Source organism: Sminthopsis crassicaudata, chromosome 2, assembly GCF_048593235.1.
Source record: "Sminthopsis crassicaudata isolate SCR6 chromosome 2, ASM4859323v1, whole genome shotgun sequence".
NCBI lineage: Eukaryota > Metazoa > Chordata > Mammalia > Dasyuromorphia > Dasyuridae > Sminthopsis > Sminthopsis crassicaudata.
In genome coordinates this window covers 375,514,926-375,541,062 of record NC_133618.1, presented here as the reverse complement: position 1 = coordinate 375,541,062, position 26,137 = coordinate 375,514,926, and the positions used below count along the sequence as shown (strand labels likewise).

The 26,137-nt window shown below is 34.7% G+C and overlaps 1 protein-coding gene across 9 annotated transcripts in view; it reads left to right on the top strand.

Annotated features, from left to right (window-relative positions):
* The window catches only part of WDR25 (WD repeat domain 25), a 251,388-nt gene extending 226,364 nt beyond the window's left edge, over positions 1-25,024 (top strand). For all 9 annotated transcript variants that reach the window (XM_074291280.1, XM_074291281.1, XM_074291274.1 and 6 more), the window contains 3 exons: positions 16,578-16,748; positions 20,758-20,898; positions 24,798-25,024. In XM_074291280.1, the coding sequence (XP_074147381.1) occupies positions 16,578-16,748; positions 20,758-20,898; positions 24,798-25,019 (534 nt within the window). In that variant the 3' untranslated portion in view covers positions 25,020-25,024. The remainder of the gene's footprint in view (positions 1-16,577; positions 16,749-20,757; positions 20,899-24,797) is intronic.
* Positions 25,025-26,137: the final 1,113 nt, after the last annotated feature.

Below are 26,137 nucleotides of genomic sequence, written 5' to 3'. Positions count from 1 at the left end.
TCCCCCTTTCCTTTTCATTTTTTGAACCTTAGTAAAAGTTTGATCAGGTTTAGCCCCAAACTATGCTTTTCACATTTCCCTCTGTCACCTTCTTTCACTTAACCCTCCAACCTAAAATAGAATTTCTTAGAGAGCAGGTCGGATTTCACCATTCAAACAAGTTATATTATTCAATTTAGTTCAAATAAATAGGTATTTATTGTTCTTCTACTATTTGCAAGACACTGAGCTGCCAATTATGAATAAAAGACAAAAAAGGAACAAAGACTTTACTTCAAAAGTTATACAAAATTCTTTTGGGAGGGAGAGAACTCTATCAACTATGGACTCAGAAGGGGCCTCAGTAGGAAGTGGTTCTGAGCTGTACTTTGGCGGAAGAGGATTCAGGTGGATATCATCTTCACATCTGGGCACAGTTCAGGAGAAAGATTAAAGTCAAGTAAAAGGATTTAGGAATCATTTGCATGGGTGATATTAATATTGATGATAATACTAATAGCTTTTATTTATATAGTTCTAAAACTTTAAATGTTATCTCATTTGAACAACCCTGTGAGATAGGTGCTATTATTATCCACAATTAACAGATGAGAAAACTAAGGCTGAGATTAGTTATGTGGCTTGCCCAGTATTCCAATATCTGAGAAAGTATTCCAGGTCAAATCATTCTTACTCCAAGTTCAAAACTTTATTCCCTTCACTTCCCAGATGTCCGTAATAATTGTATACCTGGGAACTAGTGAGATCCCTAAATAAAAAGAAGGAAGAGTAGAGGGCTCACCTTGAAGGATGAACACTTTATTAGACAGGTACACTATGGTGATCTTACAAAGATTTCTGAGAATGAATAGTCAGTCAGGTGGAAGAGAATCACCATGTAACAGTAATAGTGAATAATAATCCTATGTTCTAGGCAAACTGAACATGGAATTTTTTCTGACCTTATCTTGCTGTCTTCTTAACCTCTGGCATTTATATATGTCATCTCCCCATGTTTCTTTAGTATACTCAAATCCTTCTTTTCCATCTAGGTCTAGCTCCTCCTGCCTTCCCTCTCCTGTTCGCCCAGTAAATTAAATAGATATTACTCCATCCTCAAATCCTCATAGAGTATTTGTTTTTATTGTTTATCTGTTTCATCATCTACTATTTGCGTGGTTCTCATTTGTATGCATGCCATGTAGGATGGGACTGTATTTGTTTATCATCATTGTGTCTCTAAAACCCAGCATAGTGCATTGAACATAATAGATAGTCAATAAATGTTTGCTAAATTATTGATTACTACTTGAATGAAAGGAAAGGTAGAGAGATCTAGCTGACAGGTAAGGGAATTTAGCAAATTAACATACAGTGTAGATAGAGCTCTACACTTGGGATTAAACAAATTCTAAGGATACACACCCTTAGTCCTACCCTTACAGAGCTTTAGAATGAGATTTTTTGTGCCTCCCCACACTCCTCCCTCACCTTTTTTTGTTATTCCCTGTGCTTAGCACAATACCTGGTATATAGTAAACACCTAATGGATGCTTGTTGACTGACTGACTAATGGATAACCCACTATCTCCTGAGGCTGCCCCTTCCAGTTCTAGAGAGTTTTGTTTTCTCATATATCAGACTGAAATATTTTTCTCTGCAATTTCTACCCACTGATGCTAGTTCTGCCCTCTGGAGCTACCAGAAAAAAAATCAAATCTCTCTACCACATAAAAACTGCCAGGATCTAGAAGAGAGCACCATATATCCCCCTAAGTCTTCTCTTCTCCAGACTGAATGTTTCTAGTTACTTTAGTCAATTCTTGTATGAAATCCTTTGAAGGGCCTTTATTATCTTAGTTGTACTCCTGATAATATTGTTCTAGTTTATTTCTCAAAAGGATCTGGCCCTGGGCACCTTCTTTCAGAACCATGGCCAGGGGCAGTAAGAAACTAAGAATCTGGCTGGATTAGCATTATCTGAAGGACATAGAACCTCTTGTGGTAAGATTCTATCATTTGGGGGTATACCAAGGATAGCATGACAAAGAAGTTAATGAAGAAGAAAACAGACCTTAGATCTGGTAGTAATAGATTGGATGGAGCTTTGTGATAAATTTGGTGTCAGGAGAGCATTTTGGAGGCAGGTGAGTTTTATTGCTTAGGAACAATGCATCCACATTGTCAGGATTCCTAGGAACATTCCTTGATCTGAATATGTCCCTGTGTGTCTTTCCCAAGAAGCTGACTCTTAAAAGATGGACAGGGCAAACGTGTGGTTATTTTCTTTGCCTCTGGTTATCTTGTATTTCCCTTCTCTCTAAAAGCTGTAGTGTCTATTTACAATATTAAGAGAGTCTGTGATAATGAGACTTTCCTGAGACAGCTGAGACTGCATCTCATGGCTATTGTCTGAATTTCTGCCCCATCAACTTCAGCATATATCTGAGAGCTTCAAGCATAATACTTACTATAATGGAGTTCAGGAAGAAGTTAGGAGAATGTAGCTGAGTGAATGATGTAAGCCCTTCTGGTTGATTGAGATCGATCTGTTGGGAAGGGCTGCTCCTTTGGTTATCTAGTTATGACAGAGCTGATATTTCATCAATGAGAAATCAAGGGGTTTATTTGTCTATAAGGCTTAGCCCTTAGGAAGCAATGTGTACTAAAGGGTGATAAACTTGGAGTCACTGGACCTAAATTCAAATCCCATAACTACTAATTATGACTGTAGCAAGTAACAGCCTTTTCCAGCTTCACTTCTTTCATCTGTAAAATGAGGGAATTGATCTAGATAACATATGAGGTCCTTTATTGATCTAAATCTATGATCCTGTGGTCTTTTGATCCAGGGACTGATGTATGTTAATTCAAGTTTAGAATTAAACTTCTTTTGGTTTGATTTTTCCTTGTTTTTGTTCTTTTAAAAAATACTTCTGAGGTGTTTTTTTCACAAATGCCAACTAAAATGAGCATTTTCATATACATAGGAGAACATAAAAAAGGATTATATGTGAAACTGTGAATCTTTATTATGTACAGATTGCTTCTTCTTTTTCAGAATATAAAAATTCAGCATGTAAATTTAATTTTATACTGCTTATCTGTGATGACTTTTGTTCAGCCTTCTTTTTGTTTTATTTTGTATATTAAAAAAATGTTTTTATGACTTTCCCTCTCTCCCTCCTTCCTTCCTTTCTTCCTCCCTCTTTCCCTCCTCTCTCTCTCCTTCCTTCCTTCCTTCCTTCCTTCCTTCCTTCCTTCCTTCCTTCCTTCCTTCCTTCCTTCCTTCCTTCCTTCCTTCCTTCCTTCCTTCCTTCCTTCCTGATTCCAAATTCCAAAGATAGATAGCATGCTTCTTCATCCCTCCTCTGGAATTGTAGTTGGTCATCGAATTAATTAGATTTCTTAAATCTTTCCAAGTTATTTTTTCTTACAGTGTTATTGTATGAATTATTCTCTAGGTCCTGCTTCCTTCAGTCTGCACCATTTCATATCATTCTTTATAGGCTTTTATGAAATTATACTTTTCATCATTTCTTTTGGTGAAATAATATGCTATTATACTAATATACCATAATTTGCTTTACCATTTCCCAATAGATGGGCACTCCCTTAGTTTTGTAAATAGTTCCTTTCCTTTTTTTCTTTGGTGTCTTTAGCATATAGGCTTAGTGGTAGTATTGTTGGATCAAAGGATGTGCATAGTTTCGGCATGGTTTCAAATTTCTTTTCAGAATGACTAGAATCCTCTCTTGTTTTAAAATGGTTGATTAGGTTTTATTAGTGAAGAAGAGGAGCATTTTCTTCTGTAGACAGTTTTAAAAATTATCCTCCAACTGTCACATTCTCAAAAATAAGTCTTTTGGTTAGTTTTCTTCAGTTTTGTTCTCACAAGCGTACATTTGAGTAGCCTGCAGAGATTTTATGATGTTTTGATTTGAATTTAAAGAGTTAATTCATTTTGATGCTGTTTCTATTGATGTCCAGTGAAAATGAATGGAGCTGAGGCCAATCAGTACCTACTAAAGGGACAGTGTGTATATCTGCAGGGAACTTTCCTGTTTGCTTCATCTAAGCCTGGCCCACGCCTCTCCTACATACCATCCTAGACAGATGGTAGTCCATCCTACTCTTAAAGCTCTCTTAAGGAAAGACATTTAGTAACTGTCCTTGTAAGTACATTTAATCATTTTAATGACCCTTAACCAAGTTCTCCCACCTGTTCAGTTAATACCCTTTGTGTTTTGTCTTTTTACTTTCCTCTTTCTTCTTCATTAGAGCATGATGAAGAACCTTAAGATAGGGTTGACTCACCTTTGGCTTTCTTTAATTCTTTTACATACTTGGAAGAAGATACACAGGATCTCAGAATCATACAAGATTTCAAAAGCCTTCTGATCAAACCCATTGCTAAGCAAGAATCCCTTTTATATGATAAAAACCTGGAAACAAAGTAGAGACCATTAATAGGGGAATAACTAAAAAAATCATAATGTATGAATATGAAGGTATATTACCTCATTATAAGAAATGATAAATATGAAAAATTCAGAGAAATGTGGGAAGACTTACATGAACTTATGTGTTAGAGAATAAACTAAGCAGAAACTAGGAAGTAATATAAACAATTGTTACAACTATATAAATAGATTGAAAAGGAGACAAATTTTGTGTAATTGTAATGACCAAAGTCAACCATGCAGCAAACATGAGAAAATGCACATCTCTCCCCTGTTTAAAAAAGTGTATACCATAATGCCTAACATATAGTATATGATTAATAAATGCTTATTGATTGATTGAAGTGGAGTACTAGGGATGTGGAATACTGTATATGTCACCTACATTGGTTGATTTGTTGTTTAGTTTTATTGGATTTTTAAAAAATTCTTTTAAAAAATTTTTTTTTGTCATAGGAGATGACTCACATAGTAAGGGAATAGGGAATATTCAGACATGAAGATGATATACAAACAAAATTTATCAGCAAAAATTTAAAAAGAAGCTCCTTCATCCCTTGTCTAGGAATGATTATCCTGCTTTTTGCTTGAAGACTTCCAAGCAGGCAAGGGAAATCCCATTGCATTTTAAGGCAATCCATTTCATTTTGGAATAGGTTTAATTTGCTTTTCCCAAATATAGGGTGCATGTTAGACAATTGTAGCTTTTACATAATCTTAACTGAGCTCTTACTGCATCAGAGCAATCCTTTTATATCTTTTTAATCAATTCACTAAGTCATGTGGCAGAGAGATTTTTTCTAAACCTTTTTATCCTTCCTCATGTCTCTCATGGTGTCCTCTTCCCTTTGCCCCTAAAATAACCATGGCAATTAATTCACAAAAAATTGAAGCTATTCACCAAGAGCTCCTCCTTTTCCCCTCCTTTCATATGATTCAGATATAGTCTCCCACTGTCTCCTCCTCTATCTCATATGAAGATATTGCCTTTCTTCTTGCCCGGGAAATTTCTTTATGGATTCTTCAGACCATTTAAGTTCCTTGTCCTCTTTTTCGTTTTTAAACTAATCTTTAGTCTCTCCATATGTATTGGCTTCTCTGCTGCCAACAACAGTGCTACCCCCTCTCCCATCCTTAAAAAATTCTCACTTGATCCTATCATCCCCATTAACTTCAGTCCTTGTGATATATGGTGTGTCCTTCGATGACAATATTTCTCCTATTTCTCCCTTTATTTTCAACATGCTTTCCTATTCTTCTTCCTGGATCTTCTCATGCTCCAGTTATGGGTCCCATTCCACAAATTATCATATGTGTGTATATATATATATATATATATATATATATATATATATATATATATATATATATATATATACACACACACACATATATACTCATTATATAAAAAATATATATAATATGTATATGCACATGCACAAAGTAAAATCTCTCTCCTTGCATGAGAAACTCTTGATTCCCCTTGCTTGTTATTCATATTTTACACACTTATATGTAGGTATCTGAAACCACAGAATTTATTTCTGACTCCTTTCTTAGTTTTCATCTCTTATGAATTTCTAGATATCTCTACTTGATATTCTTTTCCCTACATTGTAGCTGCTTATTCTGGCACCCAAATCAGCAGTTTTCTCTTGTCATTTCCTTTTCCTTCCATTCTTTTTATTTTAACACCCAGTTGATTAGATTTTCAGGACTCCAGGCAAATATACTTTTATAATCTCTTGTTAAATGAACCTCATCAGACAAGAATATCATTCCATATTTTAAGCCACAGTCCAGAAATTCGAATTACATTCTCAAACATAATATTTTAAACCACTTATTTACTTCCCATGTCTTCTTTTGTTTCCTGAAGCTTTTGTCTTCTATTGGCAGCAGTGATAAAACACCATCTGTGCCCCCAAAGACTTCAATTCTTGCCCAGGAATTAATAATCTTTGAGTAGTGCTTTCTAGATTCTTTATGTCAGTAGCATTTGTGTAATTACTAAAAGTAGGTAGTAATCAGCAGTTTGGATAATATGAGATATGCATGCTAGAAAAATAGCAGACAGATCCTATTGAGCACCAGTACTGAAATCTGGAGGACCTGAATTCAAATCTGGCCTCAGACACCTAACATTTCCTAGCTGCGTAACCCCAATTGCCTCAGCAAAAAAAAAAAAGAAAAGGAAAGGAAAAAAATAGCAGACCTCTTTTTATTAATATTAGATCAGCACATAACTTTCATTAGTAAGGGATCATGATCACTACAACTGACTTCTTTTTTCTCTGACCCACTCAAGAGATAATCTGTTTTGCAATGATAAGTATGAATTTACAATTTTATTCCTCCAAGTGATAGCAGCTACTTCCTCTTCATATGGCTGTGAGTCCTTTAGAATAATGGCATTAAGAACTAGAATATAATTTAGAATGATAAAAACCACAGACTATCAGACTGAGAACACAAAATGTCAAAGGTAAAAAGGACCATGTAATCCTAGAACCATAGGATGTTTAAAGAAGAAAGGGCCTTAGAGAACATTTAGTTCAGTTCCTTCATTTAGGCACTATCTTAGATGCTATCTAAAATAAAAAATAATAATAACTAACATATAGCACTTACCATGTACCAAGCACCATGCTAAGCCCTTTAAAATTATTATCTCATTGGATTCTCACAAACACCCTGGGAAGTGGGTGTTGTTATTGTTACCTACATTCTATAGAAGATGACGATGATAGTTAAGTGACCTGTCAAGATTCACACAACTATAAAGTGTCTTAAGGCTACATTTAAACTTAGGCCTTTCTGACTCCAAGTCTATCCACAATGACATCTGCTGCCCTTAAAGTAGAATATCAGACTTGTCAAGAAGACTTGAATTTACATCATGCTCTTAGATACAAATTAACTTGTGACTTTAGTAAGTCACTTAATATCTCTCAGCCTCAGTTTCTCCATCTAAATGGGGATTATAATAGCACCTACTCCACAAGTAACTGTGAGAATCAAACAAGATTATATGGATAAAGTACTTTGCAAACCTTAAAGCCTTATAGAAATATTAGAAATTCATCTTATTTTACCGATAAGAAAGCTGAATCTGAAATGGGAAGTGATTTGCTCAAGGTCCTGCTTCTAATTAGTAACAGAACAAGAGCCACCTACCCCCAAAACCCAAACAATCCTTCCTCAAACCCTAACATCTTAGGGTTAACATCCATCAATGAAGGAACTTATTATCTGTCCCATTATAGTCTGTCAATTTCTGAGTGCTCCCTATCAAAAGGGATATTGACAAGCTAGAGCTTGTCTGGGGATTATCACTAGGATCAGCAGAACTTAAAAGCATGCAAGATAAAATTTTTATCATAAGATCCACCAGGCCATGGACCACATCTCAGCTGACTTTGCACTTCTCCCCATTGCCTAGCCTAGCAACAGATACTTATGTTTCTGGAATGTGTTGTAGAGATAATTGAAGAAATTAGGGATATTTCATCTGGACAAGAAAAGATGAGTAGGAAATAAATGCCATCCTTAAGTATCAGAACGACTATAACTTGGAGAGGGACTAGGCTTGTTCTTCTTGGATTCAGATTTGGGGGTTTGGGTGGAGGATACTGTAAGGCAGCTCTTGATTCCATATAAAAATTTGATAGCAATTAGAGTTGTCCAAAAGTCGAATGGACTCTTCTCTGATGAGAATAAATCCTTCCATCACTGGAGATCTTTAGGCAAATACCAGATTACCAGTTGCTAGAATTATTGTAGATATAAGTCATGATTTGAGTTGAGGATGGACTAGATGAACCTTGAATTTCTTTCCATCGTTAAATGGAAGTTATGAACTTAGAGCTTCTGATTCCCAACTCATCACTCTTTCTATTGTACCATTTTGTCTGCTTTCAGATGTTGATTTTAGTATTGTGTGCTTTTCTGTCATTGATGTCTTTACATTGTGACAAAGCACTCAGTGAACCATGTAATTTGTCAGATGAGGGAAGTATAAAGAGTGTTAAACTTTGCTTTAGGAGAGCTGGGTTTGAATCTTGGTCCTTACACTCACTAGCTGTGTCCTTAATTCTCTTGTCTTAAAGGGACTTGCTTAGTTCCATATTTCTAGGAAGGCCTATTACCATGGAAACCATCAGAAAGAGCAGAAACATATTTCTTAGGAGTTCATTTGAAGGGGAGGGGACTCTGGGTTTAATGCAAGAGTGCTTATGGAATGAGCTAGCCAATCACTGCCCATTTACTTATCTGTAATATAAGAATCATATATATATATATATATATATATATATATATATATATATATATCACCTGCTTCTGTGAATCTTAAATCCCAAAATAAAGGTGAGCTAATATTGATTATTATTTGTCACCAGTATTAGATTTTAGAGTCAGCGGAATTCTTTCTAAAGCATACACAACTTGGTAACCCTTGGAAGAACAGCCCTTTAATGAAGATGTAGAGATAATTTATAGTTATCCCTTTGGATGAGGATTCAAACCACCAGTTATCACTAAATATAAAGGCTAAAGGAATTCTCTTACATGTGCTTGCTAAAGCATTCTCTCTTTCCACCTCATTAGCGAATTGTAAATGCAAATGAATTTTGAGAGGGCGGGAAACACTGGGTCTCTGTTTCCTTGGAAACATGTGGAGAACATTTGCTTTATGAGCTTCTATACCTATGACTGTACAAAGAATTTGATATATTCATTCTTGTATGTTGATGCGTGAATGTGAACAAAGGCAGTGTAGACCAGTGGAGTTATGCACTGCTTTCAGAGGTATCATTCTCCTCTAGTTTCTATAGAAACTACCAGCACCAACCAGCACCAAGTATACTGATGAGGTGCTTCAATTATTTTCACTTATGCAGCCATGGTAACATTTCCTCCAGCCACAGGCTCAGCCTTGCCTGCTTCAGCTTTCCCAGGAGACAGCTTTTTGAAGTGGCTATTCAGCCAAAAATGTTGTGTAGAGAAAAGGATGCTGGATTTGTAGATAGAAATCCTGGCTTTACCTTTTGGTTCTGCTTATCATCTAGCTATGTGACCTTGAGCAAGTCATAGCATTTTTAAGTTGGAGATGATAACACTTGTACTCCTTAGTATGAAATGGTTGTAAAATACTTAGAAAGACAAAGTACAATGCAATATAAGCATGTAATTCCTGCTTCAGGGAAGTGATGGGAAAGGGAAAAGAGCACCCCTAAAGTTCTGAACTGCAGAAGGGTTAAACTCAATCATGTGCCTGCACATTCCCCCTCCCCATCTTTCCAAGGGAAAGTCACCACTGCCTAAGGAGAGGTAAAGCCCAAGGTAGAAACCCCCCCTCCCCCCAAAAAACCAGCAAGTTAAAGTTTTTATACTGATCATTCCTGGGATTGGAACTGTGAGAGGCCACTGCAATTCCAATCTGAGTGAAATAGGAAGACCTAACTTGAAAATAAATAATTAATATGTTATTTGAGCTGTAGATTAATTTATTATTATGAATAATATTGAACTATTCTGTAAAATATTATTAGTAGTATTGGCAGATAGTATTCTATAAAGGACAGGGAATGTCTTTAGGTTCAGAATAATCATGTTTGATTGAACCCAGACTCAACTACTTATTGTGTGATCTTGAACAAGTCTCTCTTTTTTTTTTTTTTTTTGAACAAGTCACTTTTAACATCTCTTGGACTCGGTGTGCTGTGTTTTAAGTTGAGATGGTTGAATGAGATGATATCTAGTAATTCTTCAAACTTTGAAGTCCTATGATTCTATGCATATTATTACTTTAGCAAATTTACTGTGGCAGTGGATCCTAAACATATCATGATTTATTGGTTGATTTTGAAACTTGACCTGACCACTTGCTGTAGGACATGTCTCTGCTGCTCACAACCCTGACTTTTATCCATTTGTTCAGCAAACATTTATTGTGCTTGTTTGATGTGCTCCTGTGTTCAGCAGTGATAATACAAAAATGAATGTAACATGATTTTTGTCCTTGAGGGTTTAGTCTATTTAGTCTATATGTAAAAACAATACAAGATGGAAAATCATAAAATGGTCACAAGTCAGAGAGGGAGGAATAGTGAAGAAGAACCAGAAAGGTTTCATGGAAGATACAGTATCTATGTTGACCCTTGAAGAGAAGGAAAAAAAAGATTTCAGTAGCAAAATGTGTAGGAAGACCATTCCAGCTTAGCTGGACAGTTGTATGTGAATGAAGGAGCAACCACTAAGCACTTTGAGAACATGTTCTGTCATGGAATTTGTGAAGGGGTATCGTATGAAATGAGACCAGAAATTTAATTCAATAAGCATTTATTATTAACACTTACTAAGCATTAGATATTATCCTACACAGTGTGGAAACAAACAAAAATTGGTCTCTTTCAAAGGACTTGCATTCTAATTGGGGAAATTTATGTACACAGATAAGAAAATACAAAATATTTAAAAAGTAAATCTGGTACTAACAACTAGTGGGAGGGATCAGGAAAGGCCCAAGCACCCTAAGATCTTTCCTGCTTTCCCCAGAATTGTTGTTGATGAAAGATGATAGCCTCAAATGTCAAGCTGAGAAGTTGGTATTTTAATCTACAAATTAATGGGGAAATTTCAACAGTGACATCATTTGCTTTGTCTCCCAGTAACATTGCAGAGCCAATAAAGCAGTGGGTTTGGAGACAGAATGCCTGATTTTAAGACCCAAATCCATGTGTCTTTGGCATATGATTTCTTTTCTTTTCTCTAGGACTAACTTTCCTCATGTGTAAGATAAGGGACTTTAATTAGATGACCTTTTAGCTATGATCATGAGGAATCTTGTTAAACAATAATAACTTCTCAATGAATGTGGCAGTCTCATGATGTCAGTGTCTTTTATCTGAATGTGAACCTATACCTGGAACTGAGGGAGAGGTTCTTTATTTATTCAGGATCACTAAATTTCAGAGTTGAAAGAGTCTTTGGAAGTCTTCACATCAAATCCTAACCTGACTAAGAGTCCTTTCTACAGTATCCTTGACAAATGATCATATCATATCATATCAGTCATATGATAATTGGCTCTAAGTACTGAAGTGAGGTAACCAATTTTACTTTTGAACAACTCTAATTGCCCGGAATTCTTTCTTTATATTGAACCTAAATCTCTCTTTCATTCATTTTCTGCTCTTATGTAGCCTTATATCTTTTCTTCTACAATTGAGTTCCTTCGAGTTCCTTCACTTTATGTCTGTGTGATATGATCTCCAGTCTTATTATTCTGGTGCCCTTCCTCAAGATGTTCAACTAGTCTATGTCTTTTCCAAAATGTGACACCTAGAATTGACTACAGTGCCTCAAAGGTGGTGTGACCAGGTCAGAGTTATCCCTCATTCTGTTTCTTAGTGTGGTCCAGCCATCATTAAGGCTTCTTTGGCTGCCAGGTCAGTCTGATGACTTATATAGAACCTGCACTCCACTAAAACCTTCAAATCTTTTCATGTAAAGTTATCTAGCCTTGTCTTCCTCATCTTGTAATTGTGAACTTGATTTTATAAATCCATGTCTATATAGAACTTAACCCTATTGAATCTCATCTCATTTGATTTAATGGTTTGTTCTGGTCTGATGAGATCCTTTTGGATCCTGACAATCATCATAAAAATAACAGTAGCTTACACAAGTAGTATTTTAAAGTCTACGAAGTGCATTGCACATACTATTTCATTTAATCCTTGCAACAAAAGTGTCCCTATCCTATATTTAGTAAGTGAAGCTGCATTCAAGCCCTGGTCTTCTTGACTCCAAACCTAATGTTCTGTTCAGGCTTTTGCTTCTCATTATCCAGCCTGTAAGATGCCTCTCCCAGTTTTTGTGTCACATATAAATTTCAAAAGCATGCCATCTATATTAAAAAAAAAAAAACAAAAACAAAAAACAGAAAAACAAAACAAGGCCTAGGATAGATCTGTGGGCCCTACAGAAGGATTCCCCCTTTCAAATTGTCATCAACCCATTAATGGTCATTCTTTGGGCCTAGTCTTTCAGTTTTGAATCCATTTAACTATACTAATCACTAGCTAGTATATCTCCATTAATTTTTATGGTTCATAGAGTGTTCTCTTGAGACACTGTCAAATTCTTTCCTAAAACCTAAGTATGTAGTATCTATGGCATTTTCCTAATTTATTAGATTAGTTACTATGTCAAAAAGAAAATGAAGTTCACTTTTTTTGTTGTTCTTTTGAGATTTTAATGATATAATAAACTTCCAGGGAGAAAAGTTCTACCAATGCAGATTGGTGCTTACTCTAAAGTTACTTTGAAAGAACTGAGATTGACTTGTTCAGAAATAAGAATTAAACCTGGGTTTTCCTGGCATTGAGCCAAGCTCCTATCTACTATACCATAGTGACTCTCAAATAATTGTAAAAATTAATGTATTTTTGGCCTCCACCTGTTTTTTTTTTTTTTTTTTTTTTTTTTTTTTTTTTTTTTTTTTTAAACAGTGTCAGAGGAAGGATTCAAATAGAGGTATGACAAGATTCTAATTGTGTTGTTATTGAATGGTGTGTGGTTCTTGATGACCCTATGGACCATACTGTAAATGGAATTTCTTGGCAAAAATACAGGTGTTGGTTGTCATTTCCTTCTCTGGTAGATTAAGGCAAACAGAGGCTAAATGACTCACTCAGAGTCACAAAACAAGTAGATGTCTGAGGCCAGATTTGAATACAGGTCTTCTTGATGCCAGGCCCTGTACTCTATCCACTTAGCCATCCAGCTGCCTCTAAGACTTTTCTAATTCTCTATTTGTTAGATCATTCAGCCTTGCTGTGACCTAATCTTAATGAATGATTATTCTGGTTCTCACAAGCTATCTCTTCTATGTATTTTAGAATTTCTCTGAGTATAATTCCCTTCCCCTTCCCCTTTTCCTTTCCCATTTTCTCTTCCAATTTTCCCTTTTCCCTTTCCTTTTTTCTTCTCCTTCCCCTTCTCTCTTCCTTTCCCTTCCCTTCCTCTTTCTTTCCTTTCTCTTTTCCTTTTATCCTCCTTCTCCTTCAATTTCTCTCATTATTCCTCTCCCCAATCTCAATCCCAATCCCAATCAGCATAGAAGTTTTAACTGTCTATTTTTCCAATATGGTCCAGGTCACCCCTCCTTAAATAGCCTGTGCCCCTCCTCTCCTAGGAGAGGAACCATACTTGTTCTAAACATAGTGTGGCTGATTGATTAACTTTAGCTCTGCTGAATCTCAGAACTCAGTTGCTCTCATACAAATAGCCAATAATTACAGTATCTTATAACTTAATTTCTACAATCTTATCCAGTTCTTCATAGAATGTCTCTACTTTTTATCCTTTGTACTCAGAGTTGATGTATAATATTCAACTATCTTCATAGTGGTCTTTCTGAAAATGAATATCATAAACATAATAATCTGAAGTGATCAATATCCTATGAAATGCCTTTGAACACATGATAAAACCTATTTTGCATTCTCCTTTGTGCCTTCTAAGGAGAACCTGTGAACCATTCTTCCATTTTGTTGCAACTTCCTTTGGTTTTTTGGTTTCATTTATAATGAGAAGGTCAAGATTAATATGATCCAGTTCTCTGGTGTAGGGGATCTTAATGGAGAAAAAAAATGAGTGTGGCATTTCATTAGTTTCCTTTGCATCTTGTATATTTTGTTTTATAGATTTAAAAATGTTATTCTAAGAAGAACACAAACTTCATCAAATTGCTAAAAGGAGTCTAAAAAATTAAAAATCCCAAAGCAGTATCTTCTCTTCTTAGTCAGTGGACAAAAAAAAACCCTCATGTTTTTAGTAGCAATAGCTGAATAATAAACTATTGTTATGATCTTCATATTATTGATTTCCATAAAATGATACAAGAATGGTAAACTCCAGCTAAATGATTCTACCTCTAAAGAACATTATTATTCCCATGGTGCACTTAATTTGGTTCTTCTGGTTCCATCCCCCTGAGAAGTTTGCTATCAGCACCTCATTAATAGAATAGTACCAGTGCCCTTCCTGTCAGGATGTTTGCTAACAGTCAAATTAAATTAGTAAATGGGAAGAGTCATGGAATTGTGTAAAGAGAGCTCTGCCTGGGATTTTATCTTGTGAGGAGAAAAAAATGCCAAATAAATGCTCTGCATTATAAACCTTGCTGCAGTTAGTTCTGTAGCCCATTGATGCTTAGTGAGATTTGTCATATATCAATTTCATAGAATAGAAACATGAAACAAAAATTGTTTTTTTGTTACTTGCTTTTATTACTATTAAATTTTAAAGTGGTACTCATTCTTTTATAGAAATCTATGCTCTCTGAAGGCAGTATACCAAATATCCTTAATTTACTAAAGGATCATTTCTTTTAACAATGTTTTAAGAATATCTTTTGTTTTTAATAATACCTACATTTCCTAGCATGTTATTGTTCCATCCTCCTGCCCTTCCGGGAAGGTCATTCCTTATAACAAAGAATAAAAACAAGAAAGTAACAACAGTTTTATAAAGCTAACCTAAACATCATCCAAGTCTAACAATATTTTCCTGGTTTTCATCATTGTATTTTGCATTAATTTATCTGAGCCTTCCCATGTATGCATTCTTCTTATTTATTATTTCTTACAGATACCTTATGTACTATAGCTTACTTAGCTATTTTCATTTGATGAATATTTATTTGTTTTTAGTTTTTTACTACCACAAAAATGAATGGCTGTAATTTTTTTTATGTATGGAAAAAGGACATTTATTGAATGACAGAATGTCAATAGGTTCATAAACATTTATGATGTGATTAGTGTGTGTTAAGTAATATACTGAGATAGCAAACAGACAAAAGCAGTCTCCAAGGAGATCACAATCTAATGGGAGAGAAAACATGCAAAACAACAATATATAAATGAAATACATATAGGATAAATTGGAGATAATCTTAGAAGGAAAGCACTAAAGTTAAGGAGGACTTGAAAAAACTTCAAGTCAAACTTTAACTGATACTTCAAGGAAGCCACCAGGGAATCCAGAAGTTGAAGATAAAGAGGGAAAGAATTCCAGACATGGGAGATAGCCAGTGAAAAATATGCAGAATTGGGAAATAAAGTGTTGTTTCAGTGCTTTTGAAGAACAGAAAGGAGATCAATGCCACTGTATCACATTTTATAAGGAAAGAAATAAAGTTTAAGACAGGAAAGATAGGGAGAGCCCAGGTTATGAAGAGATTTTTAAAACCCAAAGAGAGGATTTCATATTTGATTAAGAAGAAAATAGGGAGACACTGGAGTTTATTATATAATACATATGGGGGGATGACCTGGTTTTTTTGTTTTTGTTTGTTTGTTTGTTTGTTTGTTTTTCATTTAGGAAGATCATGTGGATAGCTAAGTGGAAGATAGACTATGTGGGGAAAAGATTTGAGGTTGGTAGACCAATCAACAGACTACTCAATAGTGTAGTAGTTTTGTGAAAGTTCTTGAGCTGGAATAGTTGTAGTGTCAGAATAAAGAAGAGGACCTATCAGAGAAGTATACATCAGCATTGGAAGAGATTTTCAAAAATTATTGAAATTTTTAAAAATAATGAATGGCAATTTTTTATCATCCAGCTAATAAGGAAGTCAATTCTGCTTACCATAGGCAATATTTCATAAAAATCCTAATGTTGGAAAGGTATTTTATAGGTTATTTCATTCAACATAACATGTACCATGCATGAACACATAGAGGTACAATTTCCAAATAAGTAAAATTTTCTGAATAAAAGTATAAAAATCACATAAATATTTTATGAAGGGTGGAAATTGATCACTTTAAATGGATAAAGTAGAGATTAAGTTGTATGAATAAGAAGGAAGGATTAGAAGATTATGGAATGGAAGTAATCACCTGTTAACATATAATTGGCATAACTCAAATAAGAAGTGATGAGGCTCTGAGCCAGAATGGTGGCAGTGGGACTGGTACAAGAGGTATTTTGGAAGGAAGACTGACATTTTGGCAAGAGGTGGAGGATGAAGAGTGAAACTACCTACCTTAGTGAAATTTCTTTTTAGTACCCTCCTCTCTCTCTGGAAACCTGAATGTAACTTGTATTTGTGTTTGACAGGTCATCAAACTCTACAAAGCTTCAATCCAACAAACTTTAGATATTCTCTTTCTTCATAATGGAAAAGAGTTCCTGAGCAGCACAGACTCTGTAAGTCGCGATTCTGCTGACCGCACCATCATTGCTTGGGACCTCCACAGTGCTGCCAGGGTCTCTAATCAGATCTTTCATGTAAGTCAAGTGGGCATTTTTCAGTTTGAAGACTTTTGATTCTCCCAAATATGACCATGACTCTCCTGACTACATGTTATTTTATGTGGTTTCTTAACACTTTTCATCTTTTAATTCCTTTTTGTCTGTGGAGTTCTTTTCAGTCCCCTGAAGCTCTAAATCTCCCATTTGGTAATAGACTTTTTTTCTCATGTCTCATTCAGCATTACTTTATGTGCATTTATTATGTGTCATTGTTATTTGTGTGTGTATCATATCCTGCTACTAGGCTTCGAGATAGGGTACCCCTTTATCTTTGCCTTCTCTGCACTGAATATAGTACACTGCACATTGTAAAGGCTATTACAATATTTGTTGAGTGGATGCAGACTAAGAATGAGAATGAGCTTTTCAATTAACTTGATACCTATGAATTTAGACATAAAATAAATGTTTATTAAACTCCTATTTTATTTGATGCCCTGTATCAGTACTGGGCTGTGATTTTAGGATAAATAACATTTGTTCCTTTGCTCAAGGAGCTCTCAAGCCAGTTGGGGAAATGAGATAAGTATAATGAAAATTAGATTATGATAATTGGATGTGATAAAAAGAGTAACAAAATATGTGAGATCTGTTGAAAGAGAGCTTACTTAGAGCTAGGAGTAGAAAGCACTGAAAAAGATGGATTTTGAGTTGGACTTTGAAGAATAGGGAGGATATCAAAAGGTAAAAATGGAGCTATTTTGGGGTGTAAGGAACAGCTCAAGTAAAATGCCTTTCTGAAAAAAGATAGACTTGTATTAATCTATTTTGTTTTAACATGTTATGCCTTCCTCTCCTAAAGAACTTGTAACACATAGTTTTTTTTAAAAATGTATAACAAATAATTATTTTGTAAAAAGAGGATAAGAAATTCAGCAAAACTGATCAGTACATAAAAAAACCCACTGATCTTCTATGTAATGTTTCCCACTCATGTATGTCAGCTTTCCCTCTTCCTTTTCCTTTCCTTCCTTTCTTTCCTTTTCTCATCTAACTATGCAGGGGGAAGTGTGTTCTCATATAATTTCTTCAGAGCCAAGTTTGATTTTTGTAATTTGCAACATTTATCTTCTGTTATTTTATGTAAGTTTATATTTATGTTGTAGTCATTGTGTATTATTTTATAGGCTCTGCTTATTTCATACCAGTTCATGTAAGTCTTTCTATGATAAAGAAATACTTTTAAATAAGATTTTCTTAAATCAGGTCTATGGCAGACTGAATAGGGTAGTATAGCAGAGTTAATTGGACAGTGGCAAAGTGGAAGGGATGGTGCCAGATTAGATAGGATAGTGATAGAGTAGATAGGGTGGTGTGGCAGAATGGATAATGCAGTGTGGCAAAGTGGATAGGGCAGTGGCAGAGTGGATGGGATGGGGTCAGAGTAGGTGGCATGGTGTCAGAGCAGACAAAGCAGTGGCAAAGTGGATAGGAGTGCTGAAATTAGGAAGACCTAGCTTTGAATCCTGCCTCGGATACTTACTGTTTGTGTTTGTGTAGTCTTTGGCAAATCATTTTTCCTATCTAAATCTCAATTTTTTCATCTTTGAGATGAAGGGAATAGTCTCAGTGATTTCTAATGTCATGTCCTGTTCCAAAATTCTGATCTTAGGAGCAACTTTTGCAACTGGTGGTCTGTTAATTCATGGCTATAGTTTTAACTTATTCCCAGTGAAATTCCTAGTGAAATATGAAACTTTTATGTGTATAAAGGACTTTGGGATATTCTATTTGTGTCAGAGAAATGACATACAATGGAAAAGGTGGTTGTTTAAAAAAGTTTTCAATGGTCTAATGACTATAAATGGCAGTATCATTCAGCCTAGTTTCTGAAATATTCTACCAATAGCATGGACATTTGGGAAATTGTATGCTGCTGATTGCTATCTACTTTGACTAACAAAGTCATATAATGTCAGAGCAGGAAGGAAGCAGAATCATAGCAGAGCTAGGATTTTGGGGTTTAGAGTGGGCAGAAATCTGAGAGATGGTCTAGCCCAGAACTCTTACCTTTCAAATGCAGTCACAAAATAACAGCAAATAAATGTTGCAAATTACAACAACAAACTTAGCCCTGAAGAAATGATATGAGAAGACACTTCCCCCTACATAGATAGATGGGGAAAGAAAAGATAGAGAAAGTATCAGTGAGGGTGTGTGTGTGTGTGTGTGTGTGTGTGTGTGTGTGTGTACTGATTAGTTTTGCTGAGTATGTTGTCATCTTTTTAAAAAAATAATTATTTGTTATAATCCAGAAAGTTCAAATATCAGATACATAATGAGTGGCAGAAGATATTAAGTAAATTCCCGATATGAATACAGAAGGGATTATAGAAAATAAAATTTCAGATCTAGAAAGAATATCAGTCAATTTAATATATGGTCCTCATTTTACTTAAGAAATAAACTTCATTACAGAAGTATACAGATAGACCCAAAATCATATCATGAATTTTAGTACAGGGACAAGACACAGTATATGCCTCTTGATTCTTAGTTCATTGTAAAATGCTGTTTCTTCTCATCTAGAATTGCCAGAAAGAAATTTGTCTCTTCTATTTCTTCAAGTACTTAAAAAGCCAGAGAGGCTTGATGGACAAGGAAATCACATTGTCTTCAAACTTTTTAAGTTTCTCAACTGTGTAGGGCTAAAGCAGCCCTTTACCAGTATAGGATGCTAGAAATACATTTTAAAAATTCAAGAGATATAGTTTCTAGGTATCTTACTTTATTAATAAGGTTAGCATATTATTATTAAAAGAAGTCAGTGACACTCTCAGATGCCAAACATCCCTCATGGTGATGGGCTCACAGGTTATATGCCCTTGGAAGATATTCCTGAGAGCAGCAATCAACTCTGATTGATTAACAGTTAATGAGAAAATGAATATTATAATGAAAGGTGGGTTTTATTCCTATGAGGATCTTGGAGTATGTAATTTGGATCACTCAAGTCTTGGTCAAAAAGACTTATCAATTTTCATATCACCTATCAAACAAAAGGGAGACTCCACATTTCCCCATACTTGTTAGAGTAAACACAATGAGCAGGAATCCACCCATTAACTCAAATGGAGAATTTCTTTTACTCTCTTTGATTAGATCTTTACTCTGAGTAAGTCTTTGAGAAAGATTTTCCACACTAGTTGATTTCTGGATGAGGCAGTAGAAAAGGGGATTTGGTCCTGATTTAATAACTAGTTATTAATACAAGAGCAAAGTAATCATTTCACTCAGAGGACTGGTCTTGGAATCAGGAGATTTAGGTCCAAGTCTTTGTTTTGCTACTTACTGACTGATAGACTGGGTCACATAGAATTTTATAGCCAGAAGATATCTCAGACGTCATCTAGCTGAACTGCAGTCTGAAGTGTGATTCTTTTCTACGACATCCCCATGATGATCCCACTGAAGTGGCCAAAAGATAGCATGTAGTGGAAAAGGAGCAATAGACTCATAAAAGACTGTATGTCCTTTCCCACATTGAACCTCTTTCTTCATCTTTGAGATGGGAGTGTTTATTGCCCCGAACTCATTGCTTGATAGCTTATCAAATGAGATGGTGGGTGAGCCATGTAAACTGTGAAATGCTTTGTTCATGAATTATAATGATAATACATATAATTTACAGAGTGATTCTCACCTGAGAGTGGCGGGGCAAGTATTATCCTCTAACTGAGGTTTGGATTGAGGTTATATGGCAGTACTAGTTAGCTAGTAAGAGGCTCAGCAGAGTTGAACTCCAAGGTCAGTGCTCTTGGGATTGGATTACTTAAGGAGATATTTGTTAAACATTTGCCATTTGTCAACTCTTGTGTTTAGTATTATGGGAAACAGATAAAAAGGCACCTAGTCCTTGAGTTTGGGGAGCTCAAAGTGTTGCAAAAACATGAGTCATAGGAAATACATGAGTGTTACTGAATTGTGTGATCTGCAAACAAGGTAAAACACATTTCTCTGTTCCTATTCCCTATTCATTTTTTAGGAGCGATTTACCTGTCCTAGCCTCACTTTACATCCAAGAGAATCTGCTTTTGTGGCTCAGACAAATGGAAACTATATGGCATTGTTTTCATCACTGAGGCCATACCGGATTAATAAAAAGAAACGTTATGAAGGACATAAGGTATTTATTAATTTCTCCCCATATTCTCCTTAATGAACCATCAGAATCACTTTCCCAAATGATTTAAGTTACATAATTCATTGTAATTATGATGTCTTATATTAATTATGGGTTTTCTTTTTTTAAACTTTTTAAAAGAAATTATAAAATTGACTAAAATCAGTAAACATGAACATTTTCAATACAAAGAACAAAAAGAGAATTGTGGAAAACTGATTTTCTGTTACGTATAGTTCTTTTAAAGTAGATGTCAGATTTAACAAAATAGTGACAACATTGCTTTGTTTTCTGTGCCTTCTTTGAATGTCATCCTGCTCTCCTCTGTATGTGTTCTAAATGTTTCTTTGATACTCTTTCTTTCTTCCTTCCTTCCTTCCTTCCTTTCTTTCTTTCTTTTTTTTTTTTCTGGTCTCGCTTTCCCTTGCCAAAAATAAAAAGCTTCCTTTGCAATAATTTGTATAGTATAGTCAAGCAAAACAAATTCATTCATTGGTTGTATCTGAGAGTACATGATTCACTTAGCACCTATAGGCCTTGCTATCTCTGCCTTAAAGTAGGAAACATGGTTAAATAAGGTTTTTGCAATCTTGATGGGTCATATATTGATCCACATTCTTAAATCATTATAATGTTGTTATCATTACATAAATTGGCCTCTTGGTTCTGTTCACATCATTTTCTCAGTTCTCATAAAAATCTTCCTGATTTCTCACTTTGCCCCCTTTGTCATTTCTCTTGGCTTTATGATATTCTATTATATTCAGAAACTGTAATTTATCCAGTTATTTCTTAATTGGGCACCCTATAAATATTTTTGTTCATGTGATTGCTTTTTCTTTTTTCTTTGGTGATTTAGTGGATGAGAAGCTTGAAATCAGGAAGATCTGAATTTCAACCTTACCTCAAGCACTACTGATGTAATGCCAGGGCAAATCAGTTAATCTCTGTCAGCCTCAGTTTCTTTATCAATAAAATGGGTATAATAATAGTAACCACCTCACAGAGTTCTTGTAAGAAGACAAAAGGTGCTATATTATAAAGTACTTTATGAACCTGTATTAAATACCATATTAATCTTAAAATATGCTTATTAATGGTATCATTGAGGCAAAGAATTAATTACTTTTTTGATATAATTCCAAATTACTTTTCAGAATAACTTTATCTGAAGAACATTGAAAATCTTACACTATATACCACAATGATCTCTTAAAGTATAGGTCATAAAAGAGGAGATAACATTTATGGGTTAACTCCTCTAAATATTCCTGTCATCCCATGATTCCTCCAATGACTGTCATTTCCCCTTTTTTGTCATCTTTTTTTTTTTTTTTTTCATTCTTTTTTTTTTTTTATTATATATATATATATATTTTATAATATTATCCCTTGCATTCATTTTTCCAAATTACCCCCCCTCCCTCTATTCCCTCCCCCCGATGACAGGCAATACCATACATTTTACATGTGTTACAATATAGTCTAAGTACAATACATGTGTGTGAATATCATTTTCTTGGCACAATAAACATTAGAATCGAAGGTACATGCAACCTGGGCAGACAGATATTAGTGCTAACAATTTACATTCCCCTCCCAGTGTTTCTTCTCTGGGTGTATCTACCTCTGTCCATCATTGATCAACTGGAAGTGAGTTGGATCTTCTTTATGTTGAAGATTTCCACTTCCATCAGAATACAGATGAGGATGAATCTTATGAGTAATTTTATTTAGCATTTCTTTGAAACATTTTTTCATATGACTTTTGATGGTCTTTCTTTTTTTGTGCATTCATATATTGTAGCATTTACCTATTGGAAGATAGATTACTCTTTTTCTTTTGCATTTCATCAATTCCATATTCATATTATATGTATGTATATTAAGATATTAGACTTTTTTCAGAGAAATTTGCTGCAGAAATTTTTTTTTAAACTATTTCACTTCTAATTAAATCTACAATGGCTTTGTGGAAAAACTTCAGTTTTACAAGTCAAAATTATCCATTTTATCTTTTATGATCTATTTCATCTCGGTTGTCAAAAACTATTTCCTTTCTATATCTGTGAATAGGTATTTCCTTCTCTTCTAATTTTTAAATATTATAATCTTGTATAATACTATAATCTATTTTATATCATTAATGTATATAGTATGATATTTTGGTATAAACCTAATTTCTGATTTGCAGTTTTCCCAATAGCTTTTATTGAATAGTGTATCTTTAACACAGAAATTGGTATACTTGCTTTTATTATTGAACATTATGCCAGGATGTTCAATTGCTTCTGGGACTTCAGTCCCTAGTTTGTTCCACTGATCAACTTTTGCATTTTTTAAAACCAATATCATATAGTTTAGCTAATTAACAATTTGAGATATGAGGCTGCTAGGTCCCTTTCTTTCCTACTTTTTTCTATTATTTTTTCATTTTTGATTATTTCTCTTAAGATTCAATTTTCAGATAATTTTTTTTCTAGGTCTATGAAATAACCCTTTGATAATTTGGAAGGACATAAAATCTATAGACTGATTAAGGTAATACTGAATTACAAGGAAATTAAAACTTCAAAATAATAGTGTCAGAAGATTTTAATGTTCCTCTCTAAATTTTAGGCTAATCTAAGCTTAAAGACAAACAAAGGGAAAAATATAGAATTGAACAGGTTGCACATGAAACTAGAGCAAAAAGACTTATAGCATCTTCTAAATGGGACTGCTAAGTAATATACACATTCCTCACCACATGGAACTTTTATAAAAATTGATCATGTACTAAAGTTTAGAAATACTGCAAGTAAATGTAAAAAGGCAGAAATAGTAAACACATTTTTTATGGATCATAATGCAATGAAGGTCATAATCAGATTTACATAATTTCTAAGGGCCCATCTTCTTAATGATGTTAATAATATCACTATTTTACAGATTGGGAAACAAAGTTTTTATGGGGGTTTTTGTCATAGAAGATAATAACTGTTAGAACCAGAACTTAAATCCAAGTCATCTGACTTAAAATTTGTTATTCTCTCCACTATGACATGGTGCCTACCTGTCAGTCATATCTCAAATAAACACTGTGTTATGGAGGCAGTTTTTCTCATGGAATAATATTATAAATGGGATGGTAAGCAGCCTGGTTCTTAAGGGAACAGCTCAACCATTGGCAAATGTATGATTCATATCTCAGACATTTGGCTGAATAAAGTTACAAAGGAACTTTTAGATGTTGAATGGGGTTTGCACTTAGTGTATTAATGATGTTGCTGTAAATGTATATTGATCATCTTATGAGAGAGAATTCAAAAAGGTGAATACATTGGAAAATATAAAAAATGACAAAAAGCATCAGTAATAATTTTTTTTAATGACATTAGTGAGAAAGGTGGCTATTTCCTGTCTGGTATTACTATCACTACTACTAATTCATGATCTGCGGAGCTTTAAGTTCACAAAGCACTGTCATTACAACAACCATTTTGTAAATTACAGGTCAATATTCATTTTACCAATGAGAAAACTGAGGCTCAGAGAAATTGTAACTCATCTCACATCACACAGAGAAGGAGAGTCATATCTGACTACTGACAGTTTGAATTGAATTTGGGTCTTCTGCCACAGTGGATAGAGCATTGGCCCAAGATGCTTACTAGCAGTTTAACCTTGAGCCACTTAGCTTCCTTTGCCTCATTTGTAAAACAGGGATAATATTAACACTTAACTTCCAAAAAAAGTTGTTGAGTTGTTGTCAAGGATAAACCTCAAAGCCTTATGTAAATGTTAGTTGTTATTAGCATTATAAATCCAATGTATTTTGAACTGGACCATGCTGCTTTTCACCCTAAATTTCATTATATTCCTTATCAGCTCACATTATTCTTTCTTTCCCAACAATGCAGGTAGAAGGCTATGCTGTGACCTGTGAGTGTTCTCCAGATGGGGCAGTTTTAGTGACTGGCAGTGCTGACGGCAATGTCTTTTTCTACAATTACTATAACTCAAAGATCATTTGTTCTATTTCTGCACATAGTCATCCATGTGTTGGTGCTACATTTCACCCAGTTCTTTCCTCTGTTCTCGCAACATGTGACTGGAATGGGAAGATTAAAGTCTGGCAGTAAAGTGATATCTTTGTGTGTGTGTGATATTTTTTTTTTTTTAAACTGGTCAAGCTTCTGGGGACTGTGGAGCGCTATGGTAGTCTCATGGGAATGTTACAGTATTAGGTTTTTGTTTTTTTCTTTTTGAATAAATTTTTTTCCCCCCCTGAGGCTGGGGTTAAGTGACTTGCCCAAGGTCACACAGCTCGAAAGTGTTAAGTGTCTGAGCAGATTTGAACTCCGGTCCTCCTGAATTCAAGGCTGGTACTCTATCCACTGCGCCACCTAGCTGCCCCTCTTTTTGAATAATTAATGAGTAAGTATTTGTTGGAGTTAGAAGATATGGGCTGAATTTCAGTTGTTCCACTGGACAGGTTATTTGAGTTCAATTTAACTACCATCTGTTTTTAACATCTGATATGCAGGGCCCTGTCCTTGGTGCTGAGGGAAGAAAAAGGGAAATATGGCATCCTTCTTGTTCTTAAGGATTTTTTGTTCTTGTGAGAAGTACACAAATAGGATCAATTAAAGAAAAAGAGGGCTTTTCTGGTAAAGGGAAACAAGTTGTACAGGTGGGAAAATGAGAGGTGTTGTGTTTTATTTTGTGGGGGGAGAACAATTAAGAATGGCATGATAGGGGGCTGTTAGGTGGCACAGTGGATAGAACACCAGTCCTGAAGTCAGGAGAACCTGAGTTCAAATCTGGCCTCAGACACTTAACACTTCCTAGCTGAGTTACCTTGGGCAAGTCACTTAACCTCAATTGCCTCAACCAAAAAAAAAAAAAAAAAAAGACATGATATAGAATGTCACAGAGTACATTCTGGACCTTAATTTCTTAATTTGTAAAATGGAGATCTTTATAATTATACTATCTGTCTGATGAGGTTGTTGTACATAAAGTCTTCTATGAATGATGGAAATGGAAGTTAGGACTATTATTATTTTATGAGTATTTTAGTCAGCAAATAATGATGCAGGAAAGGAAAAGCCTCCAGTTAAAGTGGTATTATGGAAAGAGTCCTGGATGTGAGATTTAGTGGACCTCTTACCTAGTCCTGACTGTGCTATTTATTATTTTGTAAGCTTAAATTATTATTCTTTAATTATTATTTACAAATCATTAAACATCTCTGGGT